This window comes from Podarcis raffonei, chromosome 2 (assembly GCF_027172205.1).
Source record: "Podarcis raffonei isolate rPodRaf1 chromosome 2, rPodRaf1.pri, whole genome shotgun sequence".
Lineage (NCBI taxonomy): Eukaryota > Metazoa > Chordata > Lepidosauria > Squamata > Lacertidae > Podarcis > Podarcis raffonei.
The window spans coordinates 69,967,196-69,986,999 of NC_070603.1; the positions used below are offsets into that span (position 1 = coordinate 69,967,196).

At 46.8% G+C, this 19,804-nt stretch overlaps 1 protein-coding gene across 4 annotated transcripts; it reads right to left on the minus strand.

Moving 5' to 3' along the window:
* Positions 1–873: 873 nt before the first annotated feature.
* On the minus strand, positions 874–19,500 carry SLC34A1 (solute carrier family 34 member 1). 4 transcript variants are annotated; one of them, XM_053377269.1, is made up of 14 exons: positions 19,381–19,500; positions 19,087–19,196; positions 18,768–18,884; positions 17,922–18,116; positions 10,217–10,345; positions 7,045–7,188; positions 6,530–6,641; positions 5,859–6,054; positions 5,093–5,188; positions 3,868–3,970; positions 3,546–3,713; positions 3,243–3,359; positions 2,680–2,804; positions 874–1,694 (listed from the first exon to the last, which is right to left on the minus strand). In XM_053377269.1, exons 3-14 carry the CDS (start codon positions 18,871–18,873, stop codon positions 1,155–1,157), a joined length of 2,031 nt encoding a protein of 676 aa, XP_053233244.1. In that variant the 5' UTR covers positions 18,874–18,884; positions 19,087–19,196; positions 19,381–19,500; the 3' UTR covers positions 874–1,154. The 4 variants fall into 4 exon arrangements, with proteins under 4 accessions (XP_053233244.1, XP_053233243.1, XP_053233245.1 ...); XM_053377268.1 differs by lacking the exon at positions 19,087–19,196; XM_053377270.1 differs by lacking the exons at positions 17,922–18,116; positions 18,768–18,884; positions 19,087–19,196; positions 19,381–19,500 and adding an exon at positions 13,489–13,636.
* Between the last annotated feature and the right edge of the window lie 304 nt (positions 19,501–19,804).

Consider the following 19,804-nt stretch of genomic DNA (forward strand, 5'->3'; position numbering starts at 1 on the left):
GTGTTCATATTCTCTTTAACAACACAGGACTTGTTTTTTTTTCCAAAAATATGTAAGAAATGGCTTCTGTTTTATGTGCAATTTCTTTTTGCTGACTGCTAGCTGTTGATCTGCATTATACAACTTTGCTGTACATTGGGTGAGTTGGGGTGTGTGTGTGTGTGTGTGACAAAGATAATAGTGCACCAAATTTTGTAAATAATAAACATCAAGCTCTTCCCAATCTGGATTTTTATTTGAACCATGAAACTCTGGTTTGCACTTTGACTGAAAGCAAGAAGTTGTACAACAAAAGATACATGGAAAAAAGCCCCTTCAAGCCACTTATCTCATCCCATTCCCATCCTACTGAGCCCTGATAGTCCACCTAGAAAATTGTTCAGAACTCATCTGCAGATATAAAAGCAATGTGAATCCCCAACTCAGCAATACTTTTCTTAAAACTTCTAAACAATTTTTAAAAATTAAAGATGATATTTACTAAAGCAGTGTCTAGAACCCCCGTCATAGAGAGACAAGAGGCCACAAAGAGGCTATTGGCACCATATTGTCAGGAAAGGAGGGTGGAGAATGATCTCCAAGCACCACTACATAATTATGTTTAATATATTGCAACTGTGTGGCACATCCTGAAAAATACTTCACAGGATAATCCCCAGTGCTGCTACAGGAAGAACTTCCCTGCTGTCTCCATGCAGAACATCCCGAGCTTAGACCTTGCTCAACTTCCCAAACCAACTCATGGCAGGGCATCTAATGCACTGCACACAAAACACCCTCACCTTGAGACACACACAGTTGCAACGGCTGAATTTTGCACTCATGGATGCAAGCCACACACACTGATGTTTAAAGCAACAGTTGAATGCACATTTATACACACACACAATACCGGGTCATACACAGTGGCAGAAGAATCCACAATGGCTGGAAGACAGGTACACACATGGCAGTCATACAGCTAGAGTCACACATGAAGCCACCAGCACTGCAGCTCAACACACACACACACACACACACACACACACACACACACACACACCCTTCCCTACACGGTGGCAGGTACACTTTGTTTTCAGAGGTCAGGTCTACCATTCCTTTTCTGCTGAGCACCACTATCTGCAGGCAGCAATGGGGCTATGTTCCAACACAGGTTACAGGTGGGTAGCATTTTGCACTGCTGGTAAATTTAGTCGGGGAGAGAGCCTTGGTGGTAGTGACAATTCCTTTAAGGAAGTGATTGAGAGACTGGCTTTAATCTGAGGAGATAAATCACTCTGTTCCTCTTGGCTGCTTGAGCGACGACCAGCGCAACACAGTGTGGCCCTAGTGATCAGCTCATCCATGGGTTGCAAGGAGTGCATCCAGTACGGCAGGAAGTCCCAGCTCTGGAGCCACCGGGGCAGTCGGCCGGGACTTCGGGACTGCATGACGTTGACAAAGGCCACACAAGCCAGAAGGCACAGGAAAGGGGCTGCCACGCCCACTAGGACCTGCCATCCTGCCATGGAGAGTCCAAAAACCAGCAATGGCAACAGCAGGAAGCAGATGAGTAGGTAGAAGACGGCAAACCAGCGGTATTTGGCCGTCTGCTCACCTAGCGCTCTGGCCATCTGAATGGGCAGACGGGTGCAAGGCAAGGGATACCACAGTAAGATTCCAGAGATGTTGAAGAAGAAATGGCAAAGAGCAATCTGAGGAGGGGGAAACAGAAACATAGCAACCATCCTGGAGCAAGACTGAGAAATGATGGCATGCCAGGCTGAAACAAGTAGGGCATGTAAAGAAGATAATCCCACTTTCCCCATGGGCCACTTCATGTTTTAAGAGCCAGTGTGGTGCAGCGGCCAGAGTGCTGGATTGACATCTGACAGACAAGAGTGGAAATTCACATTCAACCATGAAGGTCAATGGTTGACCTTGAGTTGGCCACAGTCTCTCAGTCTAACTGACCTCACAGGGTTGTTGTGAGGGTAAATGGGGTGGGGGAGAACTACATATGCCACCCTGAGCTCCTTGGAAGAAAGGTGGGATATACAGTATTTTTTGCTCTATAAGACTCACTTTTTCCCTCCTAAAAAGTAAGGGGAAATGTTTGTGCATCTTATGGAGCGAACGCAGGCTGCGCAGCTATCCCAGAAGCCAGAACAGCAAGGGGGATTGCTGCTTTCACTGCGCAGCGATCCCTCTTGCTGTTCTGGCTTCTGAGATTCAGAATATTTTTTTTCTTGTTTTCCTCCTCCAAAAACTAGGTGCGTCTTGTGGTCTGGTGCGTCTTATAGAGTGAAAAATACAGTAAATGTAATACATAATAATAACCCTGGACCTTCCAAGATCAATACGGTCATGACAAACTGTTTGTTTGTTTGTTTGTTTGCTTGCTTGCTTGCTTCTCTATACTGCCTTTTTCCCAAACAGAGATTCATTGCATTTGCATTTGCAGTAAACAGAAATACATAAAAGACCAGATGGGTATTGCTGAAATCAGCCATATTTGACCTGGGATGCGCAAACTGTGCAAGGTGGATTCTGTTTGGCAGCATTTGTGTATATAATGCATATGTGTGTGTGTGTATGTATACATAACACACACACACACACACACACCCTTTGGCTTGGAAGGTATGCTCTTCTAAAGTAATTCCACCCTAACCAAGTAGGGAGAGGGCATCTGCTCACCTGGAAGGCACTGGCCATCTTGTCTCCTGGACTTGCCAGGGCAGCTAGGATAGCTGTGGTGGTTGTTCCAATGTTGGAACCAAGGGTGAGTGGATAAGCACGTTCCAAGCTAATCAGCTCAAGGCCTGTCCCACAGAAGAAGAAAAAAAAAGAGAAAACCATCAGGAAAACAGCACTTTCTTTCCCCTCAACAGTCACTCAAGATAACAGGCAATGGGGAACATTCCTTTTTAAATACCTTTATGCCACTGAAAGAGCGGCTCGAGACATACTCTGCTATTACTCATGACATCTTCTTCCTGAGGGATTCCAGAGCTAGCTATGCTTCACAGCACCATCACTTACTGTTTAGCAGAAGTTACAGCAACACCTTGGTCTTTCTAAATGCTTATATTGGGTTAGTGATGTTCAGGTATCCGAAGACCCACTTCCTCATAAGAGGCCGAGTGGGAGAGACGGGACTTATAGGCTTTATTGTCAGTCTGGCCATTTTAGTTTCCTTTTGTGTAAACACACACATCCCTTCTATCTTGCCCATGGAACCAGAGTAAGTGCTGACTTACCGATAAGTGGCGTGATTGCTGAAGTGAAGACTGAGCTGCTCTGTACAATAAAGGTCATTCCAGCACCAACAAGCATGGCGAAGTAGCCAGCAACCCAGCCAAAAGGGGATGGCAGATCTGCCCAGGAACAAGGAGGAAAGACTGAGATCCACAGATAGCTTCAGCCATGAGAACCCAGTTAATGAACTTCTGGTGGCCTGGAACCCAGAGAGTCTCCTCTAGAATCCACACCCTTTGGCTCACGGCTGGGTATCCACTGAGGGAGCCAGGAGTTCTCTCTGGGCCTGGTTTCAGCCAGCCTACCTGTGTTGATGACCTTCTGGATTGCTTTGGCCACATGGCCTTTGAGCACAGAGTTGAGCATCTTGACCAGCATGATCAGGCAGGTGCACAGCATAATCAGTGAGGCAGCCAGCAGCAGGAGGCCCACAGCCAAGTCTGGCAGAGTGGTGTCCACAAATAGGTGATGGCCTAGGTGAAGGAGCAAGGTGCAGAGAGTGCATTAGGAACAATCCAATTCCTCTTGCCCTAAGTCATGATTCTCCCTTGCCACCTTCACAGGAACGGCACAGGTACAGCTGCCGTTTCTAACAGGGTCCTGCTGCCTGGGGTTGGCAGTTCTTACATTTCTCTTTCACAGCCCTGCTGAGGTTCCCAGCACTGTCCAAGCTGCACAGGGCACGGGAGCTGCAGTTCAGGAAGCTTCCTCTAGAGCTCAAGGAAGAAATCTGTAGAAAAAGGGAGGGAGGCATCAGCCACATGCAGGCGCTTTGTGGACCTTGGGAAAGAGTCACCCATGCTGAGACAGAAAGGGCCTTGTTGTTCTATAGTTAATATTTGGTGTCTCTGTTTAGCCATTTCAGTTAGCCATCCTAAATTACTTCCTTTGTGCATTCCGACTTATTTCAAGCAGGCAAAAGAATACTAAAATGCTAATTCCAACACCAATCATCCTTCTTTTGTCAGGTTTCCACCACAGTACTTGCCTTATTTCAAAGAGTCTCTAGATAACCCACTAGTAAAACCTCTAAATGCTGTCAACCTTGCATCAGTGATCAATTAATCCTTAAAATGGCACTTCATTGTTCATGGCTCTTAATGGATAGCAATGCATAATGCTCATTTTAATGCATTGTCTCCCATGCCTGTCCATAATGATTCTGTGTGCTTGCGTTAACATCTCACATAAGTCCAGTCTTTTTGGCTAAGCACTGTGACCATAGTCCTTGGGTTGAAGCCTAATCTGGCCCGCTGGTCGGTTTAATCCAGCCCCTGTGGCATTTTATTTTATTTCCTGGGGTAAAATCCTAAAAAAAAACCTCCACAACTTCAATCTTAAAAAAGCTCAACAACTTGGTTGGCCCTCTTTGAATAAAGTTTGGACACCACTGGCTTAAGACAACATGACAAGTCAAATCATGGCTTGTTTCCTGGGGACAGTAGCAGCAGGAGCAGGGGAGAAGTGAAGCTTCTGTGATTTCAGCACTGTGAACCAGCACATTAAACCATGGCTTAATTTTAACGGTGGTTTAATAGGATCTGCGAACCGGGTCAATGTCATCTCTCACACCCCAACATTCCTGCTTTGTTGTCTCCAAAAAGCACAATTGTGCCCTAGGATCTGCGCAACCTTGCTTTCCAACCCTGCACAGAAATGGAAATTGTTCACACTCCGTTCTCCAAAATGCCCAAAGGTGTCTTATTGATCAATTTCTGGACTGTGTAGTTAAATGTTGAGTCGCTGACTTGAAGTCTTCTGCCAGGACCATCAGCACATTCTGATACTCAGCCCCTACTGCTTCTAGCCTTCCCATCACATCACCCCGGTCACACACACCCTGAACTCTCACCTGTAGAGCTGATGCTTTACACCACACCTTGATCAGACTCTTGTTTTGCAAACTCTCGTCACCTGTAGCAATGCCGGTGATCACTGACTTATCCAGCTGTGGGAACAGGGGGAAAGATAATGGATATGCTGTCAGGGATGGGAGACAGAGAGCCCAAAGTTTCCCGTAAAAGGAAGAGAAGGAGAAGCAGACCCCTGGCATGGAGTGTCTGGAAATTTATGTTCTCTTTAGAAATCCTGGACAAACAGACTAGCAATTTTTATATCAGCTTGAAGCTATGGAATTGAGCTGGGTTCTTAGGGAACTGACTGCAACACCTGCCTGGGCTTCCCCCTGCCAAGGCTGTCCCCATCACAATATCTTGCACCATAAGAGAATAACATTTCTCCCATTGCATGAGTTGTGACCTGAAGTGAGTAAAGCAGGACTTGCTTGGCTCCCCATTTCCCCCTCAACTATTGGCTACCAAATCCCTTTTCCTACTTTGCTTTACAGCATCTTGGACATAGACCCTTTACCAGCAGCCAAATAATTATCTTTCAGTAGCCCCACAATTTATTGAAGGTATGAACTTCACAGAGACCAACAGAACCACAGTCCTTAGATGTAGACAAAGGCTAGGCTCCTGACACTCACCACCTGGAGAGAGAACTGGAAGGTAGAATGGAGGATAAGGACATGGCCAGGGTCCCAAGCATGGGGAGGTGGCTATTTCCCTTATGACAAAGCCCAAAGAGACCACGCACGACTTGCCAACAACACACACCTGGATAATAAGGCTAGTGAAGGGCTTTGTGATTACTTTCAGAAGCTCTGGAGCATCCTGTCCACTGGGGAAGTTGAGAGTTGCCACAGTCACCGTGGTGAGGTAGTGCAGATAGCCACTGGCCACTTCAAGAGGCAGCAAAACCAGCACTGACAACCAGTTGAAGCAGTCATGTAAGGTGGCCCCTGCAAAGGCTCTGAAAGGCAGTAGAGAAGCCATCACTGATGTGAACTGTAGCAGTGTGGGGATGAGAATGATGGGGATGGTCTCAACTGGGCAATGGTCCAAATATCAGATACTTCATATTACCATTGTGTTGCCAAACAATTTCCCTCTGCATGGCCAAATCTCTCTCCAATCCACCCATCCACTCCAGATCTTTGTCTGTCTACTCGGCCTACCCAGTCAGTCAAAAGTACAGTTACTCCCTTGTTAAGATGGTCTTGTTCCTCACTGCCCCAGTCAGTTCCGATGGGCCTCAGGAGCTTCAGTCACCCTAAAGTTTCCAAGCGCCTCTGATCCCCTCCTAATTCCTGGTCTTCACCCATCTCTGTCAGCTGCACTACAACTGGCTTTCTCTCTAAAATACCCCATAGATGCAGCCCACACCAATCTCCACTTTTCAACAGCCCCACTGGTTGCTCCCATCGCATGCCCACCACAACACTCACCTCTTAAATTCATCTCTGTCACCGGACTGCATCAGTGCCACAATGGTGTTGGTGACTGAAGTGCCAATGTTGGAACCCATGATGATGGGGATGGCGGAACGTACCTCCAGCACTAGGAAGGAAAGGGCAAGGGCAGTGCCTTCTGGGTACTCTGACTCCGTACCCCATCTGGGGCACTAGAAACAGAGTGAGGTTTCAAGCAAACAACCTCTCTATGGTGCCCCAACATGTGCTGTCTTCTTCTCCCTTCCTCCTCAGCCCTGCACACATCCCATTCAGATTTCATCCGTCTCCCACTCCCAGCCAAATTCAAAGATACCTTGTGATAACAGCAAAGTATGAAAATGCTGCCAAGGCAAATTGATGGCTACAGTGATGCCAGTAGACATACAAGAATCAAATGAGGGAACGGAGTAGCGGGGAGCATGCAACCTAATTTCTCCTGCACCCACATGAAGCCACACCTCCAGAAACATCCCCTCCCTTCTACATTGATGTTTGCCAGAATGACTCACGCCCCGAGGAGACCATGCTGACGATGATGGAGCTGGAGGTGCTGGAGCTCTGAACCAGGACGGTGACCAGGATTCCCACCACAAGCCCTGCCACTGGGTTGGAGAGGATGGCGTTGTCATTGATAATGTCCCCGGCTACTTTACCTATGGGGCAGAAGACAGAAGTCTCTGTGTGAGCACTTGGTAAGACCCAAATGTTTCCACATTTGCTCACAAATTGGGGAAGGGATTTCTAGCAGCAACAAGCTGGCTGGAATTGAAATCCTTAAGCAAGCCCCTCCTCCCCGGCATTCTTCCACTCCCAAGTTTAGCTGCTTTTCACTAAGGAAGGAAACATGTAAGTGGAAGGTTGTTCATGCTTCTCTAGATTGACCATGAATGGGAACCTTTTGCAGACCAAGGGCCACATTCCCTTGTGGGGGACCTTCCAGAGGCCACACGCCACTGGTTAGTGGGGCCAGAGGCCAAAGTGGGTAGAGCACTGGATGTGACTCTTGACTTTGTACAGTAGGCTACATAGCAGCCATGCAAAAGTCAGAGCTTTCTGCCTGCTCCACACATCTTTCTCCATTCTCCACCCAGGCAAGCAGTGCCCCACCAACTTAAGTCTGCCCCTCAGCCAGCCCCCGCCTGCCTGCCTTCTTGATTACATCCAGCCAGGGGGTGCCCTTGGCTGTCAGCTGCCTCCTCCTTTGTCCCAGTGTTGCCCTTGCATAATTCAGCAGGGAGGAGGAGGAGGGGGCAAAAGTAGAATTAGTTGGCTCCACCAGTCATTGGCAAAGGCTCCACCTACCGTTGGCCACACAGCCTTCCACCCTACGAGTCCACATGGGTCCCCCTCCCTTCAACTGAATGGGATACAAATGTAACCAGATTCAAAACCAGATTTCTACTCCCCCATGCCCAGCCCTGCCAACAGCATAGATGGGAAGGCAAGCACAAAGGAGCCAACTATAGAGAGCCAGTGAAATGAGGCAGTGGAAAGGAGAATATGATGCTATCCAGTAGTAGTTGGTAGCAGGTCCCTGATATAGAAGGAAACCAAAGTGACTTTATTAGAAGGCCAAGCGAGATAACCCTTCTCAAGGGACAGAGGGCCTCTCCTGTGAAATGCAAATTGATCAAGAACAAGGGATAACAGGACCCAAAAATCAGGAAGAAGTGGAGATGTGGGAGGCACAAGCAGAAGCTGTGCAGAGAACAAAAGCCATGCTTGGTCACTGGAGGCCTCTTGCAATATGTTTTTGGGGGTCTGAGTCTCTAGCATTCTGCTGCGAGCACATTTTGAAATATCACTAACTCCATAACCATGAAATGTGGTATAATGCAATATAGAAGGTCTAAAACCATTTTGGGATTCAGGTGTCTCAAAAAAAAATTACTATCACTTGGTAAGACAGGCGAATTAATGTCAGTGTATCGGAAGAAGCAAAGATCACCAGTGTCAAAGCAATGATTCTTCAACATTTGATGGACTGGTCATGTTGTTTGGTTGCCTGATTATCATCCTCTAAAGCAGCTACTGTATTCCCAACTTAGGAATGGAAAGTGTAATGCCGGTGAACAACACAAGAGGTTTAAAGACGCTCTCAAGGCAAATCTAAAAAAATGTAGTATAAACACTGACAACTGGGAAACACTGGCCTGTGAGCGCTCCAATTGGAGAACAGCCTCTACCAAAGGTGTCATGGACTTTGAAGAAGCACTTACTCAGGCTGAAAGAGAGAAACAAGCTAAGAGGAAGGCACATTTGGCAAACTCTCACTGTGATCAACTCCTGCCTGAAAACCTTTGTCCCCACTGTGGAAGGATGTGCAGATCCAGAATTGGCCTCCTCAGTCACCTATGGACACACTGTTAAGATCATATTCATGGAAGACAATCTTACTTGGCTACGAGTGATCGCCAAAGAAGGAGAGAATGCAATACAAGGATAATGAATCTCGGGGCTCATGAGATATTGCGCTGCCCCCGTTAGATGCTGAACTGAGAACACAAAGTGGTATGACAATACATTTCAGGACTGAGAGGTGGGGTTGACTGTTGGAAAAACACCCTGGGGTGCCCCTGCAGCCCCCAAACTCTGAGCGTTCCTACGGTATGCGCAGCTCTGGAAAAGGCATTCCCCTTCTTCTCCAGTGCGCTTCAGCGACATACATCAACTGATATATGCACATTAATCTCCTGGCGTAACACAGCAAGAAGAACGAGACATTGTAGAGCTAATCTACGTATTTATTTACACGCTACATACCAGCAAAAGAATCACTGCATGTTTTCTCTCCAGCTCCAAGGGAACAGAGAACAAAAGCAAAAGCAAAAGTACAGTGGTAACTCAGGTTACATATGCTTCAGGTTACAGACTCCACTAACCCAGAAATAGTACCTCGGGTTAAGAACTTTGCTTCAGGATGAGAACAGAAATCATGCTCTGGCAGCGCAGCGGCAGCGGGAGGCCCCATTAGCTAAAGTGGTGCTTCAGGTTAAGAACAGTTTCAGGTTAAGAACGGACCTCCAGAACTAATTAAGCTCTCAACCCGAGGTGCCACTGTGCAGTGTAACAGTACACATAGCGGAAGAGATAAGACTGTCTTCCGTTCCCACACTCTTCCCAGACAGGCATGTGAATTACACCAATCACATCTGCAGCATCGGAGGCATGAAATACTAACATTGACAAGTAGGGCCTACAAAGCAAGGCAGAATTTTCCTTGAGCCACTTATAAAATGTAGCAGATGTGGCTACCACAATTTAAATGCAGCTTGTAAAGCAGCAGGACAAAGCAAACCAGAAATGCTTCCTATCTGGATGAGTCATTTTCTAGTTGTGCTAGAAAACTAAATAAATGTTCCAAACAAAATGGCTTGTTTTTGAAAGAGATTCTGAGGATTCTGGACTCCCCATTAGGAAAAGCACATCTGGATGAAGGGGTCCAGAATTGGCAGTCTTTAACCATGGGAGCAACGAGAAAGCACTTCTCCCTGTCCATGCTGTTGACCTCAGGCTCTTTTGCAATAGCCTGGACTCAGCAGGACCTACTCCAGTTCCAGAGAAAGGCAGGAAGTGGAAGCCATAAGACCAAAGGGAAGGGGATTAAGCAGCTTCATTCCCATGGACCCTATAGAGAAAGGAAGGGAGGAAGGGGAGACAGGCATTCATTGTGACCCTCACCTCCTGCCAACTGGAAAGCAGAGCTCAGCAGATCAAGGGAGCACACAAACAGGTACAAAAAGCCAAACATCAGAGGCACCTTGAGAATGGAGATGAGGATGGATTTGGTCCTTGCCCATCTTCCAAGTGCTGCAATGGAACAATAGACATTAGGTTAGAGATTATCTTGGTCAATTGAAGCCTCTCAAGTCCCCTGCACCCACCAATTATTCCCTTCTTTCCCCACACTTAGGGCTTCTCCATACTTCCTCTTGTCCAGCTGCTTTCGCCTGGGGGGAAACCACCCTTTAGCACTCCATCAGAGCAAAGGGCAATTCAGGTATTCCCCGGATTGCCATTTGTTCTGATATATTGCTAAAGAGTGAGTTTTTTCTTGGAAAGGAGAAGAGCACAGGAAACCTGCTCGGACACATGCTTTCTAGGCACAAGATAAACAGAAGTGTGGGTGAGACTTGAGCTTCCACTGAGGATTGCCATTTGCTCTGATTCACCGGTAAAATGTGAGTTTTCCCAGGGAAAGTGTCAAGGGGGAAAGAAAAGCCAAACACGTGGACATGGAAATTTAAATTCCAGACCTGAGCCTGGAAAACATGGCGCAACAGGAAGTCTGGATGAGCCCTGAATCTCTGCAGGGAGATGTTTTTCAGGCCCTGTAACTAGAATACAAAAAAATAACAAGGAAAGGTACAAAGCAAAAGCACAAAATGACCACCAGGTCAGCTTGTGCCCCAATCTGCACTAAGAGGGAGGTGGAGGAGAGGCATCATTTAGTCAGACTGGCATTCCAGTTCTAAAAACAAACCCATTTCATTTTAACTCCAGTGTGGGTTGCTTAGTAACAGTAAGGAACCTGCCAATCATCTTTCTATAAATGCTGAGTGCTTCGCAGCAGGGAAATGGACAGAAGTGGGAACTGCAATCCTTCAGGCACCCACGCAGCCAGCATGGGCAACTGAGAACAATGCAAAGGAAGTGCGTCCTAACACAACATGAGCACCTTAACTCTGACCGAAGGGCAGTGTGAGAGAGATGGGGGTCAGCAAAGGTTTGAGCTAGTTTGCACAATCCTATGCCTCAGCTGTTTCTCTCAAGGGAGACTTCTCTGTGGGAAATGTTCTCTCTCAATATTTATCAGCTGGAAACAGATTGTGTGTCGTTGTCACTGTTACACAGCCTTGATGTCTCACATCAAGTCTAACAAGCAGGGAATCATTACTGATTCATGATGAAGTTGTATCTACGGCTTTGCACACAATACCCTTCAGGCATTCTGACCCCGGCTTTGACTTTTACAAATGCTCACATCTTCTGTTTATTTTGGGTATAAGGGTGAATGTTAGGATATTTGTTAGGCCAGAGTTAAGGGGGATGGTGAAAGTCCTTATCAGCTTGATTAAGATAACAGACATAACGGTAGCTAGTTGAACTTATTTATTTCCTCAGCTGCATCCTATAATATGCAACCCTATTGTACGCCAGTTTACTCAGAAGTGACTCACTGACTTCAGTGGGACATGCTCCGAATTAAAATTGCTTTCTTGAAACAGGGATGGAGAAGTTGTGGCTATCTAGATGTTGTTTGACTACAACTCCCATAATCCCTGTGACTATTAGCCGTGCTGTTTGGGACTGATGGGAGTTGAGAGTCCAACAGCATTTAGAAGGCCACAGAATCCCATCACTGTCTTAAAAGAAGTAATAGTCAACATTAAAGTATTGACTCATTGCACACACTGTGTTATCTAGCAGGTTGGAACGACCCACAGATTTTATAATTTGAAATGAAAGTTCACACACATAAGCAGTTGGCAGTTTGGTCATACTGGCTGAGGAAAAAAGCTTAAAACTTAACATACAGTACATGGAGGAACAGTATGTGATTGTGAAAATGTCCCCCACTGCTTTGTTTGTATCTAGGGAGTTTCTCAGATATTCTGTGCTATTTTTTGTTCTTGCACAAGCATAGCTCAGTCTCACTTCTCCTGATACTAGAAGATAAAAAATCAAGTTGTGTCCACATTTCTAATTATATAGTGATTAAATGCTAAATAGCCAATGAGCTACGAGGCAAACTGCAACAGCAAGATAAATGACATGCTATTATAAGGGAAGCTGAAGTATTGGGGGAAAGGAGGGAACTGGGCTAGTTCCTAGAAACAGGGTTGGGGAACCTGTGGCTCTTCAAAGGTTGCTCCCATCATCCCTGACTATTGACAATGCCAGCTGGGACTGGTGGGAATTGAAATCCAACAACATCTTAGAGGACCACAAGTTCTCCATCCCTGCCCTAGAATCATGCTTTAAACTGGCCATGTAAGTAATGATAATTTCACCAGCAGCTGTGGATGAAGCTTATGCCAGGTATTCAGCCAGTACCAGCAGTACCAGCAGTACCAGTATACCAAGGCACAAGATGGCTGAGCTACATACAAAATGGGAGGATGGGGGTGGGGGGTGACACTCCTCTACTTATGTTCTAAAATATTTGATGGCTAAAGCTGGGAAGGAGCTAGAAGAGACAGCAAATGCAGGGCTGGGTCAGCAAAGCTGGGCGAGAAGCTGTTGCACCAGCAATTCATAGGCAGAGACTGAGACCCCAGCTGCCCCACCTTCTTCCACCACCTTGATCCAGAGCATGTGCTAGTGACTAGTCCTTGTCTCCTCCTCTACCCAAGCCTTGAGGGAAGCGAGGCCTTAGGCTTCCAAATGAGCTCTGGGCTTATCATTATTTCTGCTCCTGCAGTCCTGGAACTGATGGTAGAAGGGCCAGAAATCAAGGATGGGTGAGTCACTGGTCCCTTGGTATCACAACTTTCTGGGGGAAGGGGCTTATTTGGGGTGGTAGCCTTAGACTGTTCCTCGAAGAAAATTAAGCCCCTGTAAACACAGTTGTATCTTTGGGCTATGGTTTATGGTCACCCTAATCCTGCAAAACCTGGTACAGAGTGGCTGGGGCAACCCAGCCAGATGGGTGGATTACAAATAATAAAATTATTATTACAGGTAACAATTTTGCCCAAGTAGCATAGTATGCCTAGCCCACCAGAAGTGGTCACTGCCCTCTTGCCCAAGGGTAGGGCTGGGGAACCGGAGGCCCTCCTGATATTGGCAACCTCCCATCAGCCCCAGCCAGCAAGGCCCATAGTCAGGGAATAGGTGGAACTGTAGTCCAACTGTCTCTGGACGGCCACAGGTTCCCTGCGTCTGCCCATGGATGTGGCTCTCCCCCTGGCCCAAGGCCTCAGCTCCAGAACAGAACCTGTTTACAGCACCCTCCTCCTGCGCTGCCGGTCTGCACGTTAGTTCCCATGTCAGGAGCCACCAGGGAGGGCTCCTTGCCGGTCTCCTCCCCGTCCTCTCCTCAGAAAGGCCCCTGGCAGACATGGCAGGAGGGCTGCTTCCATGTCACATGACACCCGGGCCCTCTCTCTGACAGGAAGACGTGGCACGGTCTCCATAGCAACTTGCCACGCCTCCCTCCCATTGCACCTTGCCCTGGTACCACTGAGGTGATGGCTGCAGTCCGTTCTGGTTATACATAAATGGGAGGGCCTCCTCTTTGAAGCTTTGTCTGTTAAGGACAGGGGCCTGTGGTCAGGGTGAACACACAGAATCCAAGATGCAACCCATTTACTGAAAAAGGATGTAAACAAGACTTCTTTTTTTCTGCCTGTTGTTTGAAACTCAAAGCATAATGGTGGCTACCACACTTGGGCTCTTGAGTGCTGTTGAGGCATTGCTTTTCTGCACTTCACTACAAGGGAAATTAAAAGGGAGGTGCGCACAAGCACTTATTACAGCTCTATATTACTCATTGGTGCCGTATCTTATGGCCAAGAGACCTTCTTATAATGTTTACTCACAGCTAATTCCCGTTCAGCAGAGATTGCCACTACTGTTAATTAAAAGTTTGCTGCTTGTGTAGAGTCAGCCCGTTTTATTGCTAGAGGTGTGGATTAGCAACAAATACTTTGTTTATTGCCCCTTGAATAGTTTCTCTTAATTGCCTCAATATCAGTTTCTGTACCTGGGGACTAGTGAGGGAGGCTTTGATTACTGATTTCTCCATTATTTCTTTAGAGAAATAGCACTGTTTCACAACAGAAAATTTAAATTGAAAAAGGTATTAATAATTTAAGCCTTCTTTCTACCCTCCACCTCAGGAATGTAGGGTGGTATTGGGGCAATTAAGATAAGCAGGGGGGGGAGGATATTCATTGCTGAGAGCTTTACCGGGTACACCTGGAATTAATAATTCATGCTGAGCCTGTCAACAGGAAATGTTCAGTTAAATTTATCCCTAAAAAGCTCTAGACAGGCTGATGCTTAATAATAATAATAATAATAATAATAATAATAATAATAATAGCAGCAAAAACAAATCAAGTGAGAAACACTGGAATGCAATGACCTGACAATTTTATCATCTGGATACTTCATAAAAACTGAGTGACTGGACAGCAATGCTGGAAAAAGCTAGTGTGGAAGCAACCAAACCAGTAATCCTCTGCAAAACAGCAATAGTGCACGCCAGAGATGGAGAGACCTGCAGGCATTATAGGACTCCAGTTTTCATCAGTCAGCATGGCCAGTGGTCAGGGATGATGGGTGTTGTAGTCCAAAGCATGGGAAAGAACACAACTTATCCATCCCTGCTGTGCAAGGTGCATCGTCTTCTTCATTGTTGTCTTCTTCATGTCCAACATTTATATTCCACCTATCTTCCATCATGGCATCATGGCCACCCAAGGTGGCTCCCAGGCAGCCACATCTCTAGGTACTAACCAGACCTAGATCTGCTTAGCATCAGCAAGGTGGTGACCTCAAGTGATGCAAGTGCTGTGTGAAACATCTGCCTGAAACTCTTTGAAAGCTATCGCAGGTAAGAGTAGAGTCCACTGGAATTCAAGTGGTGGTCAGGACCCACTAGTACAATATGGGTCACAACAGGAGCACTAGCACCATGTAAATTCTTGTTTGGGTTAAAAGTGGGTCCTGGATCTGAAAAGTTGAAGATACCTGGAATACTAGGCTAAACAGAGAAACAGTCTGATCTGGTATAAGGAAGATTCCCATATTTCTATATTCTGACCAGGCAGTGAAGACTAAGTGAAAGATCATGGAAACGCAAGGAAGAATGTGGCTGTGGCTTATCGGGAGGGGTTCACAAAGTTCCCTTTGTGAATGCACAAGCATCCTGCAGCTCACCCTGAAAGCAAATGTTTGCAACAGGTCAAACTTTTTGTGAACTTCTAGTGAAGCCTAGGGAGCAGCAGTCACTGCCCTTGCCCCGAGGTCAATTTCTGGTATCTTGAGCAGGGCAAGGGAGCTGCAGCAGTAGCTCACAGGATCAAAGCACATGGAACTCATTCCCCCTCAATCCTGCACACAAGCATTTAAGCAGGGACATTCAGTTTTGCCAGCGCCCTTACTTGAACGCATGCAACAGCCCTCATTCCCTTTTCACAGACTTCTTAAACATTGTGGGTTTAGCAACAATGGACTTTGCAAAGGCAGCTGGGCAATTATCTGTGCTTGTAAGATGGGTTCACTTACACTGCATACGTGCAGCAAAAAAGAATGCCTTTGAACATTTGTAGCAAAAGGAATAATTAAAATTCAATCAATGACAAAATAGCAAGGCACTGCCGTAGGGAAGCCATGCTGGTGATTGTCTATAATGTGTGTTCTACATAAGTACTCTCATGCTGGATTTGCATTGTGGAGGAGGACGCAGCATCTAAAGCACTTTTAAGGTTATGGAATGGCAGAGGCATGGGCGGAAAGAGCTGTTGCCAATGATGTTATAGGCAGCATTCAACAGGAACCCATGTTATTCGTGCAACAGCTACAAACACTTTACATACAGCAGTGCCATTAGCCTACCGTAGGGTTGTCCAGGAGAACCAGGACATGTCCTCTTTTGGGGGGGGCAATATGCCCATCTGGGCAGATTTTTACATTTTAAAGGAAATGTCTGGGTTTGGGAGGGTATTTGGGGGTTGGGGGGCATGTGCATGCCCGGGAAAGCACTGTGCCTGGAAGTCAAAGTGCCACAGTGGAGCGAGGACATAGCAGCAAAGATAAGCTCAGAGCTGGGGTCCTGCCTCCACTTGGGCTGGCAGCAGCTTGGGCTTGGGCTGCTCTGCAATCTGTGGCCGCTGCCAGCCTGAGCCAGAGAAAGAGGTGTGTGGGTGCAGCAGCAGCCCTGTGCACCTCTTTCCACGGCTTGGGCTGGCAGCAGCTCTTTTTTGCTCTTCAAGATATGGCAACCCTAGCGTACGGAGACTGCAGCTGTGGGGACAGGGGACCCCCTACGTGAAACAATTCTGCTTGAATCTCAGGATAACGTCATATCACACTGCAACAATACTAGCTTGAAGGAAGAGATCTGGATCCAGCCCAATAAATCAGAATACATTCGCTGAATAACAGAACATTGTTTGACGAGGCCCTTAATTTCTCCCTAGGAAAACAAACCTCTCCCCTCCACCCCACCTTCACTACCACATACTGGATTTAGAGAGGTTCCCCATGATGGAATTTGATAGCTACCCTTGAGCTAGTTCAGAAGTTAACATGGATGTTGCTGGACTTCAGTTCCCATCAGCTCTGATGGCCGGGGCTGATGAGAGCTGGAGTCCAACAATATCTGGAGGGTGCTATGTTTGCTACCCCTGATCTAGTTGATACCTTCTTGGAAAGATACAGTGGTACCACGGGTTAAGAACTTAATTCATTCCGGAGGTCCGTTCTTAACCTGAAACTGTTCTTAACCTGAAGTACCACTTTAGCTAATGGGGCCTCCCGCTGCCGCCGCGCTGCTGCTGCACAATTTCTGTTCTCACCCTGAAGCAAAGTTCTTAACCTGAGGTACTATTTCTGGGTTAGCAGAGTCTGTAACCTGAAGCGTATGTAACCCGAGGTACCACTGTACATGGAGAAGTTGTGACTTTCGCAATCCTGACTTTGCATCTCAGTGCCCTTTGGCAACTTGGCTAGCTCTCCTCTTTTGCACTATTTCTCAGATGTGCCCTGCTGGAGCATGCCCTCCAGGTAGATAAAAGGGCAGGGATAGCTTTTGGACCGCCTCTGCCTATGTGAACTCACCCAGGTTATGAGATATGCAGATACTCACAGGGCCTTAGTAATGGTGGCATCACAGTTGCAGAATACACTGCCTGGGGAGGTCTGCCATGCTTCCTCTTAATTTCTACCCCCTTTATGCTGTCTTCTTTGGTTTTAATGTTAACAGGATGTAACATTATACAGAATACATTTTGTATTTAATCAGTTTTACTCCTTGTAAACTGCTTTGGAAAAAAGGTTGTTTTAAAAATTGGGCATACATATTTAAAACAAGGGTGGGGAACCCTTGGCCCTCCAGCTGGTGTTGTACTCTGAATCCCAACAGCCTCAGCCAAGATGAACCACCCTGAGACCTCCAGGTATATGGCAGTATCTAAATTCAATTTTAAAAATATAAAAAATACCGGTAAATAAGACGGCCAACAATCCCGGGTGATGTGAGATGTTTTGGGGTTTTTTAAATTATTTTTGCAAATATAGGGAGTTGTAGTTTGACAACATCTGGAGGGCCCCATGTTCCCTACTTGCAATAATAATAAATAAACAGACTGAATAATGAAGGGAGCTCCAGTACAGCTTCTTATGTTTAGCTGGGCCCTGTGCATATTTCTCTTACCTGGTTTCTGGCCTTCATCCAAGCCTGCATGGGGTCCCTTCCATGGCTTGGAGGAATGAGTGTCCAGTTCATACTTCTCCATGGTTTCAGACAACTTCCCAGGAGAACCTGGGCAAAGGTACTCATGGTCCAGATGACTCACAGTACTGACTGTGGGAAACAGATATGCTCTAGGGTCAGGGATCCTCTGCAGAGCTGTGGAGAAAGATGTGGATTACTAACTTGTGTCCCAGGTCAGGATATCCTGTTGTGAGTAAAGCAGTTCACAGAGAAACTAGTAGCATCTCTGGAGACTCTCCTTGGAACTAATCAACCAAAAAGGATCCAGCAGAAAGAAATCCTGCTGCACCATCCCATGATAGGCCAGCATCCGCCCCCCAAAAGGCCATCTTCAGTGCCATATTTAAGAGCCCCAATATCTCCCCAGGAAAATGCAATGCCCAAAGTAACAGACTATCCTAGTGTCCTCCAGATTTTGTAGGATTGTAACTCTCATAACCCCTGACCACTGGCCATGTTGACAGGGGTGGTTGGGAGTTGGAGTCTAATAAATATCTGGAGGACACAAGGTTGTGAAAGTACCATATTTATCCCTTCCCACAGGTGAGCTGCTGTCGTCCTTGCACCTGCTGTGGCTTCTGCCTGGAGTCCTTTTGTTTTAGCAATAAGTAGACTAGACACATCTCTATTTGAGAGCTAACTGTACAGAAAACAAGCAAACCCCCAGTACTTCCAGAAGAGAGAGGGAAGACAAGAAGAAGGCAGAGTGAATAAGAGAGTGAATAAGAGATGTGTTGTATGATGAACAGTCAGGTGCAGGAGTCGGCACCCGTGCTAAGTAAGTACCTTGGGGGCTGGGGCAGTAGGAATACGGTGGTGCCCGCAAGACCCTTCCTCCTCCTGTAGGTCGGCGGCATTGGACTGGACTCTCTCTTCCATAAGGTAACATCATTGCCTGCCAATCTGAACAGACATAGGTCATAAACAAGGGTCTTGCTTGCAAGTAAGTGCCAGCTGCTTCACCCACATGCAGCGAGAAGGCATGACTCTTGTTCAAATAGGTCGTCCCCCCCAGGGGCCCAGAATACTCTTGCAATCATTTGCATAGCATTTGCTTCAGGCTAGTTCCATATTACTTTCAAGGCTAACAGAAAAGAGTCCCTACCTGAGGTTTCAGCAGTTTGAGAGAGAAACCACACTATCCCAAAGGTCAGATGGGTTCAGCCTGGTATGGATATAACTAGTGAAGTCCTGCCTGGCATTGTGCTGGTCATCCTATGAGACATTCTGGGTTTCAGTGTATCAGAGGGCCAAGAGCCTGGTTTTAGAGTGGCTTGGATTCAGCTGCCAAATCCATGCCTGGTGAAGGTGCCCTTCTTGGTTGGCTGGTTGTCCCAGGTTGCCTCAGCCTTGGTCCCTTAGTGCTTCCCTAGACTCTTGTCCCTACTTGTTCCCTTACCTGCTTCAGGTAGGCCACCCAGGGCTCAAGGTCACTCCCAACATCCACGCTTCCCTCGAAGGCAAAGTGGCTGGTGAAACACAAGGTGTCCTTTATACACAGGATAGGAGCAAAGTCTAAAGAGTCTTGTGCTGCCCCTCAGAGCCATCCTGCACTCCCCTCCTCCTCAGAAATTCCTTTAGTTAATTGCTAACTTCTGCATCAGCCTGTGTTGTGGAACAAGACGACTTGTGCTGTGTTTAAGAGACACGGATACAAGCAGACTCTAGGGCTGCCCTAGATGCTAACCTGCTCCTGGCCCCATCATGGACACACGATGATGGCACACCTCCCATGCTGGGATCTCAAAGTGACATTCAGTCACAGCTTCTCAAGAAAAATCACATCATCCCTTTATATTGGAAAATGTTCCCAGGGCAGATAG